Here is an 18209-nt window from a genome sequence, read left to right on the forward strand (position 1 = left end):
TTCACCACAACCCTAACATCCATTCTCCCCTCTGACCGAATAAGGGAAGAAGCCATTAGAAAAGTGTCTTTAAGATTGTCAAGAAGCCAGAGCGAGGCGGAAGAGGGAACATGCTATCTAACTCAAACATTTTGCTCAATCACTGAACTAGCATGCTTCCACCCACCTGACTTCCATTCCTTGATACCTTGTTTTCAGACTTGTAATCACAGTGCAGTTAGTGGTGGAAGCTCCGTTCAGCATCCCACATAGACAGTCACTCAGTCTTCTCTGTTGCATCTAGACTGTCAGTCCTTGGCTTACATGCCTACTCAGCCCTTTCTATATTCCATACACCTGACAGTTCATTTAGCCTGCACAGCAGTCCCCCTAAGAGGGAGACAGGAAAAAAATCTGTTACTATCAGTCTGCAGAAATGGAAACCAGGGCTGAAGTGACATGTCTGGAAGCAAGCACCTAACAAAGACAGGGTTAGAGCATTCACCTGTCTGCCAGCTCCAACCATAGCTCTGGGATTTATACTCTTGTCCATATGCCTTAAGGTGTAATACTCATGGGCAGGAACCCCAAATGACCAGGAAATTCCTTCTTCCATTGCCTGCACCTTAAGGACTTGTCTCTGGGCTTAGATCTCTGCTACTATATGATAGGATCAGGCCTCTGACTTTCCTGGCCTTGCCTGTTCCAGTGTTGTGACCTCAGGTCAAGCACTGAGATTGGGAGCTCTCTGGGACAGAGCCCTAGTCTCACCCCAGAGACCTACTTATGACTAAGTCCAGAATAAAGACCTTTGTTGAGGAGCAGTTGATGGAATCCAAGGCTTGGTTCTGCTACCTACTCACTGGGTGCTGTAGGGAAAGCCCCTGCTCTATTCTGGTGGCTGGATTGGGAGTCTGTCTTGAGAGCTCACTAGAGAAGACAGGTATAATCCCCTGGAGGGCTGTGGTGAGGGAATCCACTGAGAGAAGAACAAAGGGCAGTGGGGGAAAGGAAAGGTGACCAGGGTAGTAATGAGGTGAATGAGAGGGGTCCTTAAACCCAGTCATCTTCAGCAGTGCCTTCAGCTGGGCTTGCTGAGGCCCAGGCATGGAATGACCAGCCTCTGGATGTGCTGACAAGAATTCCTGAGCAGCCTGTGCCAAGGTGCAGGGATAATGGCAGAGAAAGGAAGTAGATAGGACTGTGGAAGCATGTGTGAGAGAGCAGTGCATGTGTGCTTGTGTGTGTGTGTGTGTGTGTGTGTGTGTGTGTGTATGTGTGGTGTCTATGTGTTTCGTTGCAGCATGGGCAAGAGGATGGGAGAGGCACCTATTGTAGCCACAAAAGAACTGTATACTTTGCTTCCAGGAACTATTTGGAGTATCAGAGAAGCCAGCTTTCCAGTTCCCACTTATAACTACATTAGGCCAGCTTTTTCCCCCCCTTTTATTCATACCCTTCTTTTTTTATTGGATATTTTCTTTATTTACATTTCAAATGTTATCCCCTTTTCCGGTCCCCCCCCCCCAAACCTTTTATCCTCTCCCCTTCCCCCTCCCCCTGCTTCCATGAGGATGTAGGCCAGCTTTTAATCCTGGCTCTGACTTTAATCACCCCTCTAGGTGCTTATTAGTATTGCTTCAAAGTCAGAAGGATCCATACACCAAGGCTGGTTCTCTTTTATCAGCTCGGTAACTCTGGATAGTTCTTGAGTCTCTGAATAGCTTATGTTTGAGTCTCAGTCTGTGAAAATGGGGTTGTATGTACTCTAAGGGGATGTTGTGAGAGCAAAAAACAATGTAAAAAGCATGCTCACTTCAATGTCCGAAGCATGGAAGCACAAATGCTTGCTCTTGATATCTTTCCAGAGTCAGGATCCCACATGTGGTCTCTTTGATGGTAAGGGGCCAGCACCTGTTATGCAGCCTCAGGATGGAAATGCTCTCTTCCTCCGTGGACTGATCTGCCTGGAAAACCTTCTTGAGACCTAAAAAGACTTGCTAATTCTGTCTTTGAAGGTACAGAGCATACTGCTCTGCAGACTTCCCTTCAATAACCTAAGAGATCTTTCTGGTAGCAGCACTCTTACTACAGAAGCAAAACTCTGCATGTCCCCATACTTTTTGGAAGAGGGACACTTAAGTCAAGTTTCCATAGATCACAGAAATCCCTTGCTCCGTCCTGCTTCCAAGTCTGCTTTATTCCTGGTGACATTAGTCACCATTTTGGTTTTGTAATTTGACATCTGAGAGCAGCAACTTGAGCAAAGAAGGGTTTATGTTGGCTTATGCCTTAAGAGGATGCAGATCATCATGGAAGTCATGTCAGTGGGAGGACAAGGTGCTCAGGCACATTGTACCTGCAGTCAGTAAATGTAGAGATTAAAGATGGCGCCCAGTCGGCTTTCTCCTTTTCCCCCTTTTCATTCACCCTGGGGCCCCAGTCCAAGAGTTAGTGCTGATCGTATGAACTTGGAAGCATAAAAGGGCAAGTAACTTATCTCTTGTGGGTCTTAGGGTTCTTACTGTAGAAATGAAGAAAATAATGTCATAGGGTTACTGTAAACATTAGCTTGAAGAAACCGTAAGAAAGTTTAGGATTTGAAAAGGCACATTGCAAATTTAAAAACTTAAAAAGGTTTATTAATTTATGTGTACAAGTGTTTTGCCTCTATGTATGTGTGTGATTAGATGTAAGCCTGGGGCTTGCAGAGACCAGAAAATGGCATTAGATCCTCTGGGTCTAAAGTTACAGTCAGTTGTGAGTGGCTATGCTGGGAATTGAACCTTAGTCCTCTGCAAGAGCAATAAGTGCTTTTAACTGCTGACCCATCTCTCCAGCCCCACTTTCTTTCTGATCTATCTATCTATCTATCTATCTATCTATCTATCTATCTATCTATCGGGTCTCTGTAGACAAATTTGGGCTGCATCAAACTCATGATCTTTCTGCCTCATCCCAAGGGCTGGGATTACATTAGTAGATGTTTGAGACCATGCACAGTATCATTTACCTTATGCTCTAGATGAGCTCCAATATCCATTGAATGCACAGATCAGTGTCTAGGAGATCCCAAATCTTCCAACATTCAGAAACTTTATATCCTCAGTATTCACTTCCAAGGACGTGAAGCAGGATAATCCCTGAGCCAGAGCAGTAACGCCCAGGACTAGAATTTGGAAACTCTTGATCAGGCACCTGCAGGACATCTGGGCAGGTGCTGGTTCCCTAGCTTTTCCACGAAATAGTCTGGGACTCTGGGTGAAGCTGCCTTGCTCACGTCCATATCCTAGTGTTTGGTGTAAGCTTCACATAAAGTAGGGTGGCAGCAAATATTTTATCAATGAAGGAATCAATGAATGCTTGTTGAGTATTGACCATGTGCCAGTGGTGAGGCTGAGAATGGGGCCATCTCCCTACCTCTAGCGGTTGTGCCTCAGTGGAGGTCAGGACTCTGGGTTCCCGTCCACTGTTCCCTAGCCCCAGGCCTTCCTTGATCTGAATGAGTGAGGACACCGGTAGCAAATGGATAGCTTCAAGGAAACCAGAAACAGTAGAGTAGGCTTTGTCATTTATACACAGCTCTCAACCCTGACTCCTCATCTCATCTGTTAGCATGTGGGTTAACTCAAACTAAAACACGTGGGTCGGAGTTCATCTTCTGGTCATAGAGCCAGTAGGTTATCTGGTAAGTCATCCTGGTCTAGTCCAGTCTCATTGACTTCCTTTTTTGCCTGAACTGAGTTTCTGAGAACAGCTATCTGGGACTGCAAGTACTGGATGAAGTGGGGGAGGGAGGAGATCCAGCTCACACTGTGGATCTGTGGCTCAAAAATAGTGCCGAGGAACGAGGAAGAAGGTTTTCTACTATTCCAAGCAACCCAAAGGGAGCCGGATACTCCTTGGGTGGTCTGGACAGAGCAAGATGGTGCCTGATAGGACCCTGGGGAGAATGAGCATTGTCATCGTCAGATGAGGTTGAGTTTATCCAACTAGTTCATGACAAAGTGAGTTGACCTAGAAGTCCTCCCTTCCAGACAAGGGCTTCCTTCAGAGGCTTCCTCCATGGCACTTGCTGTCTCCATGTGGTTCTTAATTTCACCTTTTCCTTCTTTGCTCTGCCAAGCTAGTGATGAACCCAGGGCCTCTCTGGCTGCTAGGCATGCGCCCTAACATCAAGCAAGATACCCCTCTTCACACACAGCCCTTGGGATACTAGGCATGCCATGTGACCTTGAGAACAGCTCCAGTTCTCTGGGGACACCAGCCTTCCTATCTGTGATATGGGAGTGACCAATTCAAGAGGTTTTCATTCTTTTCCCCAGTCGACTCCACGAGGTCTGGCTAAGTACTCTGGAATAGAGGGGGCATCCGTTCCTTTGCCTGGCAATTTTAGGTTATTTCACCTGTCCTCCTCCAATGGCATAGGTCTGGCACCTGCGGCCAGTTGTAAAAGGACTTGTTCATGCTAAATTTCTCAGTGCACGTTTAGCTGACTAGAAGGGGAGGGTCCGCTGAGGGACTGAGAGAAAGCAAAATCCCGAATTCTCTTGGCTACCTCCTTCCATACTGCAAACAATCCCACTATGAGCCTAGCCCCCCCCCTCTACTCCGGCCAAATTCCCACACAAACTGTGCAGCCACAGATGCAGGCGGGAGGCGGGGGCGGCCTGTGCGCGTGCGTCGGAGCGGAGTCCTCTCCCTCCCACGTGCGCGCTCCCGGAGGAGTCGCGCGCCCCCGCGGGCTGGCGGGAAGGCGCGCGGGAAGCCCCCAGCTGCCTGCTCGGCGTGAGAAGGTGGGGGGGAGGGAGGACGGGAAGCGTCCGGAACGTTCCATCGTCGGGAGAGAACTGGGGTAGTTCTCGAGTCCCGTTGCCGTCCCCACCCTTCCCCTCGGCCGAACAATCCGTGAAGTTTTCCCCTTTCTCACACGGAGATCCGGAGCCCCGTGGCGCGGCCTGGCTAACCGCCTCCTACCCCTCCGCTCTGAAGCAGGCGGTGTGGCCCGGAGCGCATCCCCTCTGCAGCCGGAGCGGGGCGCTGTGGCGCGCGCCGGGGGCCGGAAATTCCCGCGGCCTGAGTGGTTGGCGGAGCTCTAGCGGGGGAGCGCGGCGCCGCCTTCCTCCTTCCCGGGCCGGGCGGGGGCGTTGGACACCGCGAGGGCCGGGCTGCCCGAGTGGGTGGGGGGCCGCCGCGTCAGCCAGCTGCAGCCGGGCCGCGGCAGGCGGCGAGCGCGGACGACGCGGCCGCTCCTCCTCAGCCACCCGGGCGAGCCGCGAGCCGCCCCCCCACCCCCCCGGCGTCCCCGCTCGCGGCCCCCGCCCCCCGGCCGTCTCCGCCTCCTTCCCTCACACACCCCCCGGGCCGCCCGGGCCCCAGGCCTTCCCTGCGCTCCTCCTTCTCGCCACACTCGCCGCGACCCGGCTGCTCCTGCCGTTCGCCTGCCTCGCAGCCTCCGGGCCGATTCCTCTTCCTTTCGCCTCTCTTTTCACAAACACGCGCGCGCGCGCGCGCGTCCTGGCTTGCTGGGCCGCCCCCTTTTCTCCCACCCTCCTCACCCTCACAGTCCTTTAAACGCCGCCGTCGGGGGTGGGCGGAGGATTGATGTCCCTTCAGCATCATGCAGCCGCCGCCGAGGAAGGTAAGGGCGCAGCTGGCGGGAGGCTTTGGAGATTTGGGGGGTGGCGGTGCGTACAAAGAACGCGGCTGGGGCGACCGCTGCGCCCCCTCCCCCTTCCCGCAAGGGGCCGTGACCACTCCAGCTTCTTGGCTTGTCAGAGTTGCCGCCCGCCCCAGGCAGGGGGTCGCGTGTACGGGGTGTCTTTCTGACGGAGGGGCGGCCAGTACTCCTGTGTACCAGGGAGGACACCTCCCTCCCCCCGAGACATTCGCCGGAGTTTTTTTTTTTTTTTTTTTTTCCGAGCATGCATGTGTGTGTCTGTCTGCATGGCAGTGCTGCCCAGAGCAAAGTGCATTCTCAGAGCTGCACGGGGAAGAGGCGGGGGAGCCCCTGCAGATTCGCAGAGCCTTGTGCGTGACGGATTGTTTAGTCTGCGCCAGGTTCGAGCCCTCCAGTCGCTTGTCGACACTCCACCCATTGGCAAATTCGCGGGGGGATTTGTTTCAAGTCTAGCCTCAAGATTTGGCCTGCTTTTTTCCCACGGGGCTGCGGAAAAAGAAGTTGGGACGGTCTCCACCCTCCCACCCCAAGGGAAAGCAAATTAAGGATTGACGGGTCCTGCTCCCCCCCCCCCCATCCCTTTTGCCCCGCCTCGGGCTAGGGGGCCAGGGAAATGGCAGAGCTTCCAGTACCAAAGCCAGAATCTGGCGATGCATGGCTTGAGCACTACGGTTGGGGTTTGGATGGCCTGGGTGGCTGTGACGGCGCTCTGGGGCTTGCCAGCAGCTCGGCTGCTCCCTTCTACACCTTTCCGCGCTGCCAAGGCTGTGTCCTTGTCTTTTTAAATCTTTCAGATGGATACTAGGTATCTAATCTGAGCAAGTGGGTAGAGACAGTTACATCCTTTCCTTGTGGGCAAACATTTGCCTTATGAGTAACTCATCATCTACGCTTCCCTTTCTTTTCTCTTCTTAATCTGATTTTTTTTCCAGTTACTGATCCTCCCCCTTTCCCCCTGCACGTGTACCCCACCTCTCCATGTAGCTTTGCTTTAGTGGACGGGATTCTACCAAGATCACACACCAATTGCAATCCCAGGGTCCGGCCTGGCCAGGATGGCTCCAGCCAGCTGGCCTTGGCAGTTCTCTCTGTTTGAAGTGGGCTGCCACCCGGCCTGGCTTGCTGGGTTAGTTTAAAAGCCCTGCATATGCTGGAAGGTCACTTTTGCATTCTCCTTTGTGAGAAAGAGATTATGATTTGATGCACTGTCAGAGTGGAGGGCATCATTCTGAGACTGTGTGCTTTCTTGCAGACATTATGAAATATTTTATGTAGTTTATTCATGAATATTATTTCATGATTGTGTAAATTTCGGTCGCTAGGTATTAGGTACACTCTTTCATCTGTGCTCCCTGCTCCTGTGGTTAATGCCTGTATCTTTGGGAAGAAAGAGAAAGCAGAATCACAGTTTGTACCCCTTTAAACTGCAATTTTTTTGTATTTGTGAATTTTTATTCAGCCTCTGTTTTACATTCTTTGGCTAATTATTTTTCATTAAACTTAAGTAATAAAATTGGATGGCAAATATGAACTTTTTGGTCTTTAGGGATAGGAAAACTAGAAGTATACATTCTAACAAATATTGTCTTCTTTAAGTAATTTTTTTCTTCAAATTGTAGTAAAAGCCTTCATAAATACATACTATGTTTTAGGTGAAAGTTACACAAGAGCTGAGAAACATTCAAGGTGAGCAGATGACAAAACTTCAAGCCAAACATCAGGCAGAATGTGATTTACTTGAAGATATGAGGTAAGATTATAGGAGGAGCTGGAGAACTACTGTATCTGCTGCCCAGAACCCTTGAATTACCAAGCTCTAGGATCTGATGATGGAATTTCCTTTTGGATTTCCTGCTTTCAGGCTGTAGAATTTCGACTCAGCTGGAAGTTAGAACTGGAACTAACACAGCTTAAATTCTATGTACACACACTGTAGAAAAATGAGGGCTTTAAGAGTCAGTCAGTTTGTAATCACTCAACTGGAAATTCTTACATCTTTTCACTGAGTTTTAAGTTATTTATTGGCTTTAACAATTCTAACATTTTAAAGCTGACACTTGTGGTTAGTGGTTAATATCTGGGATGAGCCAGTCACCCCAGATGATGCTATACTAGCACTATTAGTTAAAACATGGCAAGTATTACTTTGTGTTTGAATGTGCAATTCAGTGAGAATCTGTCATGTTTTACTAAAGCTACCTATATTCATAACAAGAGAAACTCTGAATTTAATAGATAAGACATTGCACTAACATTGTGAAAATGAGTGTCATACAGAATAGTAAAATGGACGTGGTGGCATGTATCTGGAATCCCAGTAATCCCAGTGCTCTGGAGGCTGAGGTAGGAGGAGCTTAGTTCTGGGACAGCCTGGGCTATACAAGGAAACCCTGTTTCCAAAAAACAAAAACCAAAAAAAACCTCCAAAAAACAAAGATACTGTAAAACATGAGCAGAAAGTAGGAATTGCTTGCTTGCTTTCTTTCTTTCTTTCTTTCTTTCTTTCTTTCTTTCTTTCTTTCTATATTTGGTTTTTGAGACAGGGTTTCTCTGTGCAGACTTGATTACTATAAAACATGAGCAGAAAGTAGGAATTGCTTGCTTTCTTGCTTGCCTTTCTTCCTTCCTTCCTTCCTTCTTCTTTCTCTCTCTCTCTCTCTCTCTCTCTCTCTCTCTCTCTCTCTCTCTCTCTCTCTCTCTCTCTCTCTCTCTCTCTCTTTTTCTTTCTTTTGTTTTGAGACAGGGTTTCTCTGTGCAGCCTTGATTGTCTTGGGGCATAATCTGCAGACCAGGCTGGCTTTCAACTCAGATCTACCTGCCTCTGCCTCACAAGCTCACTGGGACTAAAGATCTGAGCTGCCACTGCTCAGTTGGGATTCTTTTTTTAAAGGAAGTGTTCCCTCCCTCCCTCCCTTCCTCCCTTCCTTCCCAGGTCAGGCTCTTTCTGTTGTAGTCCTGGCTAGCCTGGAACTCACAGAGATTCTCCTCCCTTTGCCTCTAAGTGTTGGAACTGAAGGCATGCACCACCACACTTGGCCTGCCACTTATTTAACAATCCTGTAGTACAAATTGACAGTTCAACAGATATTTTTGTAAAGGATAAAAGATGATTTGCATATTCAAATAGAGCAGGTCCAGCTAATTCTTACTTATATAATAGTTATCAAATTGGAATTAAATCTGTAAGCCATTAGTTGGCTATTTTTCCCAGAGTGTTCTAGCATAATGTTTTATGAAAAACATTATCATACAGTGTTAGGATAAAATTATGTATGTTTTGGATAACTTAAGCATTTTAAAGAGTTCACCCCCCAAAATGCTTACTTTAGACCATTTTGTGTTGAGCATTTCTTCTATGCAAATGTCTTTGTAGGATTTTGAAGGCATATAGATTTGTTTTCATTAATTTTGAATATACAAAGATTGCTTTTTTGACTAGAAAGTATTCTATTTCAATTCTGAATTTGTTTCTCTTTTAAAATACTTTAGATTTTATGTGTATGTATGTATATTTGTGTGTGTGTGTGTGTGTGTGCAACGCATGTGTGGGTACATATGCAGACCAGAAGAGGGTGTTGAATTCTGTGGAGCTAGAGTTTCAGGCAGTTGTAAGACTCCTGATACATGTGCTGAGAACTGAGCTTGGGTCTTCTAGAAGGTCAGTAAGTATACTTAACCATAGAGCCATTTTTCCAGCTTCTTGTTTCTCTTTCTAGACTTTCTATTTTGTTTTCGTCCTATGGTCTCATGGTGAGGGTAGAGGTTTTTGTTTTAAGTGGCACTTTAAGTGGGGCATTGAACCCTATGGCCTTGTATATACTAAGCATGTGCTGTATCACTGGGATCCATTCACAGCTGCCACAATCAAGTCTTTGGATTAAAAAAAAAATTCCTCTGCAAGATACTAAAACTTGATATGGTTAAAAATTCAGCTTTGGACATCTGTTAAGCCTACCTAGATGTTTTAGAAGACATCTCTAGATGAAGGAAGTAATAATTTTCAGAAGAATTTCAGGAAGGAAAAGTTAGTGGGTAAGTAGAGATCTTGCCTGGGGCATGTGGTCATGAAGTCTCATTGATGGTGTGTTCTAAGGATTTCTTGATTACAGTCCTTTCTCCTGTTGTTTGAACTATAGTAGAAGAGTGTATGGTCATGAGTCTGGACATTGGAGTGATTCAGTCTTGGATTTCTGTCCAAACTCTTTTACCTATGAGCCATCTAGACTTTTGAAAACTGACTTAATCTTTCTAAACTTCGGTTTTTCTCATTTATAAGTTGGGGCAATAGTGGCTTTCATTCATAAAGGTTACGCAGATCAGATGACAATACATATAGATGCAACATACATTAAGCTAGGTGATATTGATTGTTGTTCCTGCTGTTGCTACTGTTTGAATTCTTCCTGATTCATCCATTCTGCATTGGACTATTATAGCAACATTCCTAGTTATCATAGCAGTCTTGTCATGATTTCCTTTCTTCAGTCACTTTTTAGTAGTCTGTCTGCCATGTTGTTATCAGTTCCTCCTCTGTGGCCTCCTAGATAGTAGTATAATGGATACAGACCCCTTTTCCTAGCTTAAATATTAACATCGAGTGCATCTTTTCTCTTTTGGCCACTTGGGAATCTGATTATCTATTACTCTACAGTTGTGGTTTTCCTTCTCCTCCTCTTCTTCCTTTTTGGCATCTTCATTCAGGTTTTTGCTATGGAACCTGGGCTGGCCTTGAACTTACTCTATAGACCAGTTCGACCTTGAATTTGTGACCAGTTCCTGAGGACTGAGGTTACAGGTGTGTAACAGCCACCACAGCCATCTCTCCTTTTTTTTTTTTAACCTGCCAGTTCTGGTTACCATTACTGCTGCAAGTTAATTATTCTCTGAGATCACAAAGAATTTTGATTTTGCATGTTTCTGGTTCTTTCATACAGGTGAATGCTTTTCATACAGGTGACTTAGCTTTTTGAGGCTAAGTCTTTATTTGTATGTACATAATTTATGTTATTTATTTATTCATTCATTTTGAGACAATATAGTTCTAGCTTTTCTGGAACATGTTATGTAAACCAGTTATTCTTCCACTTCTGCTTATGAGTACTGGAATTACAGACACATATAACTGTGTCCTGCTTGTACGTATATGTATACATATATGTGTGTCGGTGTTCTATTGCTGTGAAGAGATACCATAATCATGGTAATTCTTTTTTTCTTTTTTTTTTTTTTTTGGTTTTTCGAGACAGGGTTTCTCTGTATAGCCCTGGCTGTCCTGGAACTCACTTTGTAGACCAGGCTGGCCTCGAACTCAGAAATCTGCCTGCCTCTGCCTCCCGAGTGCTGGGATTAAAGGCATGGGAACTCTTTATTAAGGAAAGCATTTAACTAGAACTTGCATAGTTTCAGAGGTTTAGTCCATTGTCATCATGGTGGGGAATATGATGGGATGCAGGCAGACATGGTTCTGGAGAAGTGACTCTCACTGTTCTACATCTTGATGCACGGGCGGTAGGAAGAGAGAGAGACTGAGCCTGGTTTGGTCCTTTGAAACCTCAAAGTCCACCCCCAGTGACACACTTAATCTAATAAGGCTAGACCTACCAATCTCTCCCAAGTAGTGCCATTCCCTGATGAACAAGCATTCAGATATATGAACCTATAGGTGGCCAGCCATTCCCTGATGAACAAGCATTCAGATATGTGAACCTATAGGTGGCCATTCTTATTCAAACCACCACAATGTGCATGTATGTGTGCACATGCATGTGTGTGCCTGTCAGGTGAGAGGTTGATGTTGGGCATTTTCCATCTTACTTATTTTGTGATGTATGTATGTATGTATATATGTATGTATGTGTGTGTGTGTCTGTGTGGGGGTGTGTGGGTATGTGTGTGTGTGTCTGTGTAGGTGTGTGTGGGTATGTGTTTTGAAGGCCAGAAGTTGCTGTTGGGTGTCGTTCCCATTTTATTTACTGAAGGGTAGGTTCTCTTGCTGAACCTCAAGATCACCAGTTAGGGTAGCTTGCCACAGGGATTCTCTGTCTCTGGAATTACAGACAAACTGTCATGTCTGCTTGGCACTTTTATGTGGGTGCTGGGGAACCTGAATGCTAGTCCTTATGCCTGGCAAGCACTTGATCTATGAAATCATCTCCCTATGCCCTCTCCATCTTACTGCTTGATACAGGGTCTGTCATTGAACCAGGAACCCACTGATTTTGCTAGACAGGCTGGCCAACAACTCACAGGGTTCCTCTTGTCTGTCCTTTTCTAGGCAGGCACTACCATATCCTGCTTTTACATGTGTGCTGGAGATTTGAACTCTGATCCTCATCTATGCTATTTAACATAAATTATATCTATTATATTTAAGATATATCTGGACCTGGTGGTTAATGCCTATAGTCCCAGAACTTGGGAGGCTGATGCAGGAAAATTGCCACGAGTTTGAGGCCACCTTAGGTTCATAGCAAGTGTCAGACTAGATCAGACTACTGAATGAGACCCTGTCTCAAAAAACTAAAACTCAAACCAACCAAATAAGTAAAAATATCTTGCAGTGTAGTGTTCTGGACATTAGCAGAATATTTTAAAGAAATCAGTGCAGTCTTTTTCACTCCCATATAATTGTAAGTAGCATATACTATTACCTGTTAAAACATGCTTTTAGGCCTCTCTGTTTAGTGTCTGTCCTGGTTCAAAGATGCCTTTGGTTTGACACATTTTGTGAAAATAGATGATTATGCCATGTGTCATCAGATATTGCTACATAATTTATTATGAACTTCCTTCTACTTACACAGAACAAACAAAAATTTTCTATAGTTTCATGGAATAGGAAAAGCTCTCTATTCCCTCTGTGGAAACATTATACCCCATCTTCTGTGATATGAGTGTTCTTAAGAATACATTTTAAGCTGGGCATGGTGGTGCATTCCTTTAATCTCAGCACTTAGAGGCAGGAAGGAGGCAGATCTCCATGAGCATGAGGCCAGCCTATAACTTAGCGAGCTATAGGATAGCCAAGGCTATGTAGAGAGACCCTGTCTGTCTCAAAAACAAACAAGAGTACATTTATACACTTTAAGCCAGGCATGGTGTAATGTATCACGTCTCTAATCCTAGTACTTGGGAGGCAGAGATGGAGGATCTCTCTGAATTTGAGGCCAGCTTGTCTACAGAGTAGTCCCAGGTCAGCTAGGACTACATAGTGAGGCACTATTTAAAATAAAACCAAAACAAAAAAACTTGAAACAAAACAAACATTTTTAAGAGCTGTGCATGGTAGCACATTTCTGTAATCTAAGCACTTAGAAGATTGAGGCAGGATTGCAGAAGTTTGAAGTCATCCTAGGCTATTTAGTGTGTTGTTCAAACCAAAAGCTTTAAAACCCCAAACAAACAAATACATTTGGATGCTGCCTGGGCTACGTTGTTAAAAAGTTTTAAAAAAGCAAAACCAGGAGCTGGAGATAAGACTTAGTGGTTAATAACACTTGCTGTTCTTGCAGAGGACCTGTGTTCCATTCTCAGCACCAGCATAGTGGCTAGGCCACCTTTGGTGGCTGTAGTTCCAGTGGATCTGACACTCTATTTGGCCATTGTGGGCACTGTCTTTAATGTCCACATATTCAAGCAAAACACTCATATATATATATATATATATATATATATATATATATATATATATAAAGATTCTTTAAAAATAAAACAGATAATATGCATTTTATAGCAGTGTTTCATTTCCACAAGAAGAGCGAAGATGTGATTGCTTTTATGTTGCTCATAAACTCAGTAAACCCTAGAAGACACTCAGATAAATGAGACAAATTGTTTATCTTAGAAAAATAAATCAAGGGCTGGAGAGTTGGCTCAGCTGTTAAGAGTACTTGTCACTCTCCAGAGGACCTGGCTTTGGTTTCCAGCACCCACCCAATGGCTTACAATAATCTGGGACACAGGCCTAGGGAATCCAGTGAACTCTTCTGACCTACATGGGCACTGCACACATGTGGTAAACATACACACAAGCAGGTAAAAACACTCATACATGCAAAATAAATAAATCTTAAGGAAAAAAGAAAAAGAAGAAAATCCCACTTTGCTATAAGGTTGTCAGTTGGCTTAGCAGGTAGAGTCACTTGCTGCTAAACTTAACTGCCTGAGTTTGATCTCTAGGACTCAAGTGGTAGAAAGAACCGACTCCTGCAAGTTTTCCTCTGTCTTCCACATACAGATGAAAGTAGATTGGTAGATTGGCTTCTAAGTTTATTTAGCATAAACAAGTAGCTGTTTATGGGTTTTGAAATGATAGAAGTCAAGGTCTGTCTTGTGAGCTGGGCATGGTGGCACATGCCTTAAACCCAGCACTCAGGAGTCTGAGGCAGGCAGAGTTTGATGCCAGCCTGTCTGTGATCTACTAGGGAGCTCCAGGCTGTCTAGCTAAAGCTGCATAATAAGACTCTCAATAACCAAAATGAAACAAAACAAAAATTTGTCTTGGGTAGAATTATGCTATACAGGTTCCTTTAAACTAGATATAATAAGGAGAGATGGCTTAGTGGTTAAGAGCACAGGCTAGTCTCATAGAAGACCCAGGTTCTATTCCCTGCACTGACAGTATAATACATCTAACATGACATATTAAAAATTTTGTTTTGTTTCATTATTAGATGTATCTCTATTGTTATGTATCTTCAGGTGTTACATATCTATGAATTTATTTGGAGATAAGTAGTGTGGAAACTTTAATTTAATTTGGTTTTCTTTTAATCCTGACTCAAAGCTGTCATAATAACCTTATTTTTCAGTGTGTCTACCTAAGCTAATATAGAAGTAGCTTTGCATTAGTAGCAGGTGACTTTTGGTACATTGAAAGATGGATCTCAAAGTAGTTTTCTCTCTAGTAGTAGAATGCAGTATTTTTTTGCTAAAACACAAATTTAGGTTTCTGGTTCCTTTCCTCCCTCTTTCCCTTCAGTGCAGCTTGAGTACTTAAGAACTTGTCTGCTTAACAGTTTTTGGAGTTTGGAACATTTTAGTTTATTTAGATATTATAAAACTCCCAACTGGAAAAAATTTAAATTGCTTTTTAGATAGGATCTTACACTATATATGCCAGGCTGGTCTTGAACTCATGGTAATCTTTCCAATTTTCCTCCTAATTGCTGGGATTCTGGGTATGTGTTATCATGTCTGGCTTTTTCTTTTTAATATAAAGAAGTGAATGAATAATAAGAATACTTTTGTTTTTGTTTTTTGAAAGGACCTTATTGAGCCTTTGAAGTAGCTCAGTGGGTAAAGGTGCTTCTTGTTGAGCCTAATGATTTGAGTTCCACTTAATGTTTGAAAGGCAAGACCAACTCTCCCAAGCTGAATTGGCCTAGGGACTCCCTGCGTGGCTGAAGACGACCTTGATCTGCACCTCCTGCCCTCTGCCTTGATAGTGTTAATAGCTGGCACACTATGCCCCATTTATACCGATGAAGCTTTCATGATTGTGAAAGAAGCTAAAGGGTAAACCTAAGATAGAAAGAGCTGTAAACGGGAGGATTTTATGCTACATGCGGCAGGTCCCACCGTACTCCCTTCTTATCTTCTGGAATTTGAGGGGAGGAGGCTGTCCTCCCTCTTCTGCTCATTTCTTTCAGAGGGTGGATTTGGAAACTTGTGTGTTAGGAGTGAATTAAGAGAAGGAAAGAGAACTCACTGGTTGTTAATCAAGGACATTCCATTCTTTGGGGAGATTTCATACTGATGCATTTCCTGTTGAAATTTATTGTCAACAGTGAACAAGCATACTTGACTTTTTGTTGTTGTTTTAAGACAGCATCTCCCTACACAGTCCTGGCTGGCTTGGTATTTGGTATGTATGTATGTTAGGCCAGACCTGAAGTGATCTCCCACTTTCATCTCTTGAATGCTGATATTACAGACATATGCCACCATTTATAGCCTGCTTTATTTATTTTTTATTTGTTTGTTTGTTTTTGGTTCTTTGAGACAGGGTTTCTCTGTGTGACAGCCCTGGCTTTGTAGACCAAGCTGAGCTCGAACTCAGAGCCACAGAGATCTGGCCACCTCTGCCTACCAAGTCCTGGGATTAAAGACTTGTACCACTGCCTGTTTTACTTTCTAAAAGTTTATTGTTATTTACTTATTTTTCTCCCTGTTCTCCAAGGCCCCAGACCAAGCAAATTTCTAAATACTAGAGACTATGTCCCTTTTTTTTTTTTTTTAAAGACTAGTTTAATCCATATGATGTTAAATTAGAGTATACAGGGACTCCAAATAAAAACTCTTTATTTTTTAAAATAAATGTTCTTAGGAGATCATCATATATTGAAAAGAAATTTGTAATCATACTTGTTTCTTTTTTTTTTTTTTTTTTTTTTGTTTTTCGAAACAGTTTCTCTGTATAACCCTGGCTGTCCTGGAACTCACTCTGTAGACCAGGCTGGCCTCGAACTCAGAAATCCGCCTGCCTCTGCCTCCCGGGTGCTGGGATTAAAGGCNTCTGTATAGTCCTGGCTGTCCTGGAACTCACTCTGTAGACCAGGCTGGCCTCGAACTCAGAAATCCGCCTGCCTCTGCCTCCCGGGTGCTGGGATTAAAGGCGTGTGCCACCATGCCCGGTTCATACTTGTTTCTTAATTGTTCTTTTTTCTTTTTTCTTTCTTTTTTCTTTTTTTAAACACAGGGTTTCTCTGTGCAGCCCTAGATGTCTTGGAACTTAGTCTGTAGACCAGACTGGCCTTAAACTCACAGAGATCCTCCTGTTGTCTCCTGAGTTCTGGGATTAAAGGTGTGTACCACCACTACCCAGCGGTTTACACTTATTTTACTTTTTAAATCTTTTATGTTTTATTTTATCATGACTGTATGTATGAGTATTTTGCTCTGTAACACATTGTGCCTGGTGCCTGTGAAGATCAGAAGATGGCTTTACCTCCTCTGGAACTAGAGTTACACTTAGTTGCTAGCCATTATGTGGGTGTTGGGATTGAATGGGTCCTCTGAAAGAGTAACAAGTGGTCTTAATCACCAAGCCACATTTCCAGCCCTGCATTTTGTTTGTTTGTTTGTTTGTGTGTTTGTTTTTAGATACAAGGTTTCTCTGTGTAGTCCTGGCTGTTCTGCAACTAGCTCTGTAGACCTGGCTGGTCTAAAGGTGTGCCTCTACTACCTGGCTCTGCATTGTCTTTTTATCTGTGTTTCTCAAGCTTTAATGTAAGAAACTCATCATGTGTCCTCTCTGTTGAATAATTTCTCTTGTCAGTTGTGCATTATTAACCCAGTCTCTTTATTATTATTTTTCATCCACTGAGCCTTTTTGTTTTCCTCTAGAGATTGAACATGCTAGGTAAGTGTACTACTATAGGGCTATAAACCCCAGTAAGGTTCTTTTTGTGTATGTTAGTTACAATTTGTGAATGACTGAAGTAATTCAAAGAATAAGCACATTGAACGTAGAACAAGCGTTGCAGCTTAGCTCTGTCTCAACAAGTTACAAAGCTTTTCCCAGCCTGTGCTTTCTATATGTAAGGAAAGATCAGTGTCTACTTTTTTGCTGTAAATTAAATGAGATGTGAAACACCAAACAGATACTCAGTTTTGGTCGCTCCTCTTGCAGTTGAAATTGAAGTTTGGGAAGAAAGTCTTAAGTAGACAAAGGCAGTTGTATTTCATCAACATAGAAACACTTTTTGTTACATCTTCTTAAGATGTATCCATGTTGTGGTATGGTTGGCTATACTGTAATTGTCATTGTTCCTGCACATAATGGCAGAACAAGTATCTGTTGGTTTGAATGGAAATTCCAGACAATGCTTGGAATAGAAATGTTGGATCCAGTGGGCTTTTGATGGCCCATAATATATGATGTGGGAAAACTTAGGATCTTTAACTAATATGTAAAAAAGTGATTCAGATCTAGGTGTAGTGGCTTATGTCTTTAATCTCAGTACTCAGGAGACTGAGGCAAGAAGACCTCTGAGAGTTTGGTCTCCAGAATCCAAAATGCTAGGTGAGGTGGTATGTGCTTGTAATCTTAGCACTGAGCAGTCAGACATAGGTAAGTCTCTGGGGCTTCCTGGCCAGCCAGCCCAGCCAAATTGGCAAGCCTCCAGGCCAGTGAGAGACCCTGTCCCAGAAGATAAAGTGGATAGCTACAGAAGAATGACATCTGAGGCTGTCCTCTAGCCTTCACATGCATGTGTGCTCATGTACATACAATGCCTGTTCCATGGTAATGCATGCATATATGCAATTAAAAAATGACCCACTCAAAATATAGTGTGTATATATGTATACATACATACACACACATATATGAAACTGTCAAAGAATTTATTTAATAAAGAAAGTGATTCAGAAGAGTTCAGCTAAGAATGTGAGCAGTTATGTACAAGATAAAATTTATTACATCAAAAACATGACTATATAGCTGGGTGTGGTGGTGCACGCCTTTAATCCCAGCACTTGGGAGGCAGAGGCAGGCGGATTTCTGAGTTCGAGGCCAGCCTGGTCTACAGAGTGAGTTCCAGGACAG

General features: G+C 44.0%; 1 protein-coding gene across 2 annotated transcripts in view; it reads left to right on the top strand.

The window, feature by feature from the left end:
• Positions 1 to 5314: 5314 nt before the first annotated feature.
• The window catches only part of Fchsd2 (FCH and double SH3 domains 2), a 184450-nt gene continuing 171555 nt past the window's right edge, over positions 5315 to 18209 (top strand). For both annotated transcript variants that reach the window (XM_021198412.2, XM_021198422.2), the window contains exons 1-2: positions 5315 to 5620; positions 7312 to 7409. In XM_021198412.2, coding sequence (XP_021054071.1) covers positions 5600 to 5620; positions 7312 to 7409 — 119 coding nt within the window. In that variant the 5' untranslated portion in view covers positions 5315 to 5599. The remainder of the gene's footprint in view (positions 5621 to 7311; positions 7410 to 18209) is intronic.

This window comes from Mus pahari, chromosome 1 (genome assembly GCF_900095145.1).
Source record: "Mus pahari chromosome 1, PAHARI_EIJ_v1.1, whole genome shotgun sequence".
Classification (NCBI taxonomy): Eukaryota; Metazoa; Chordata; class Mammalia; order Rodentia; family Muridae; genus Mus; species Mus pahari.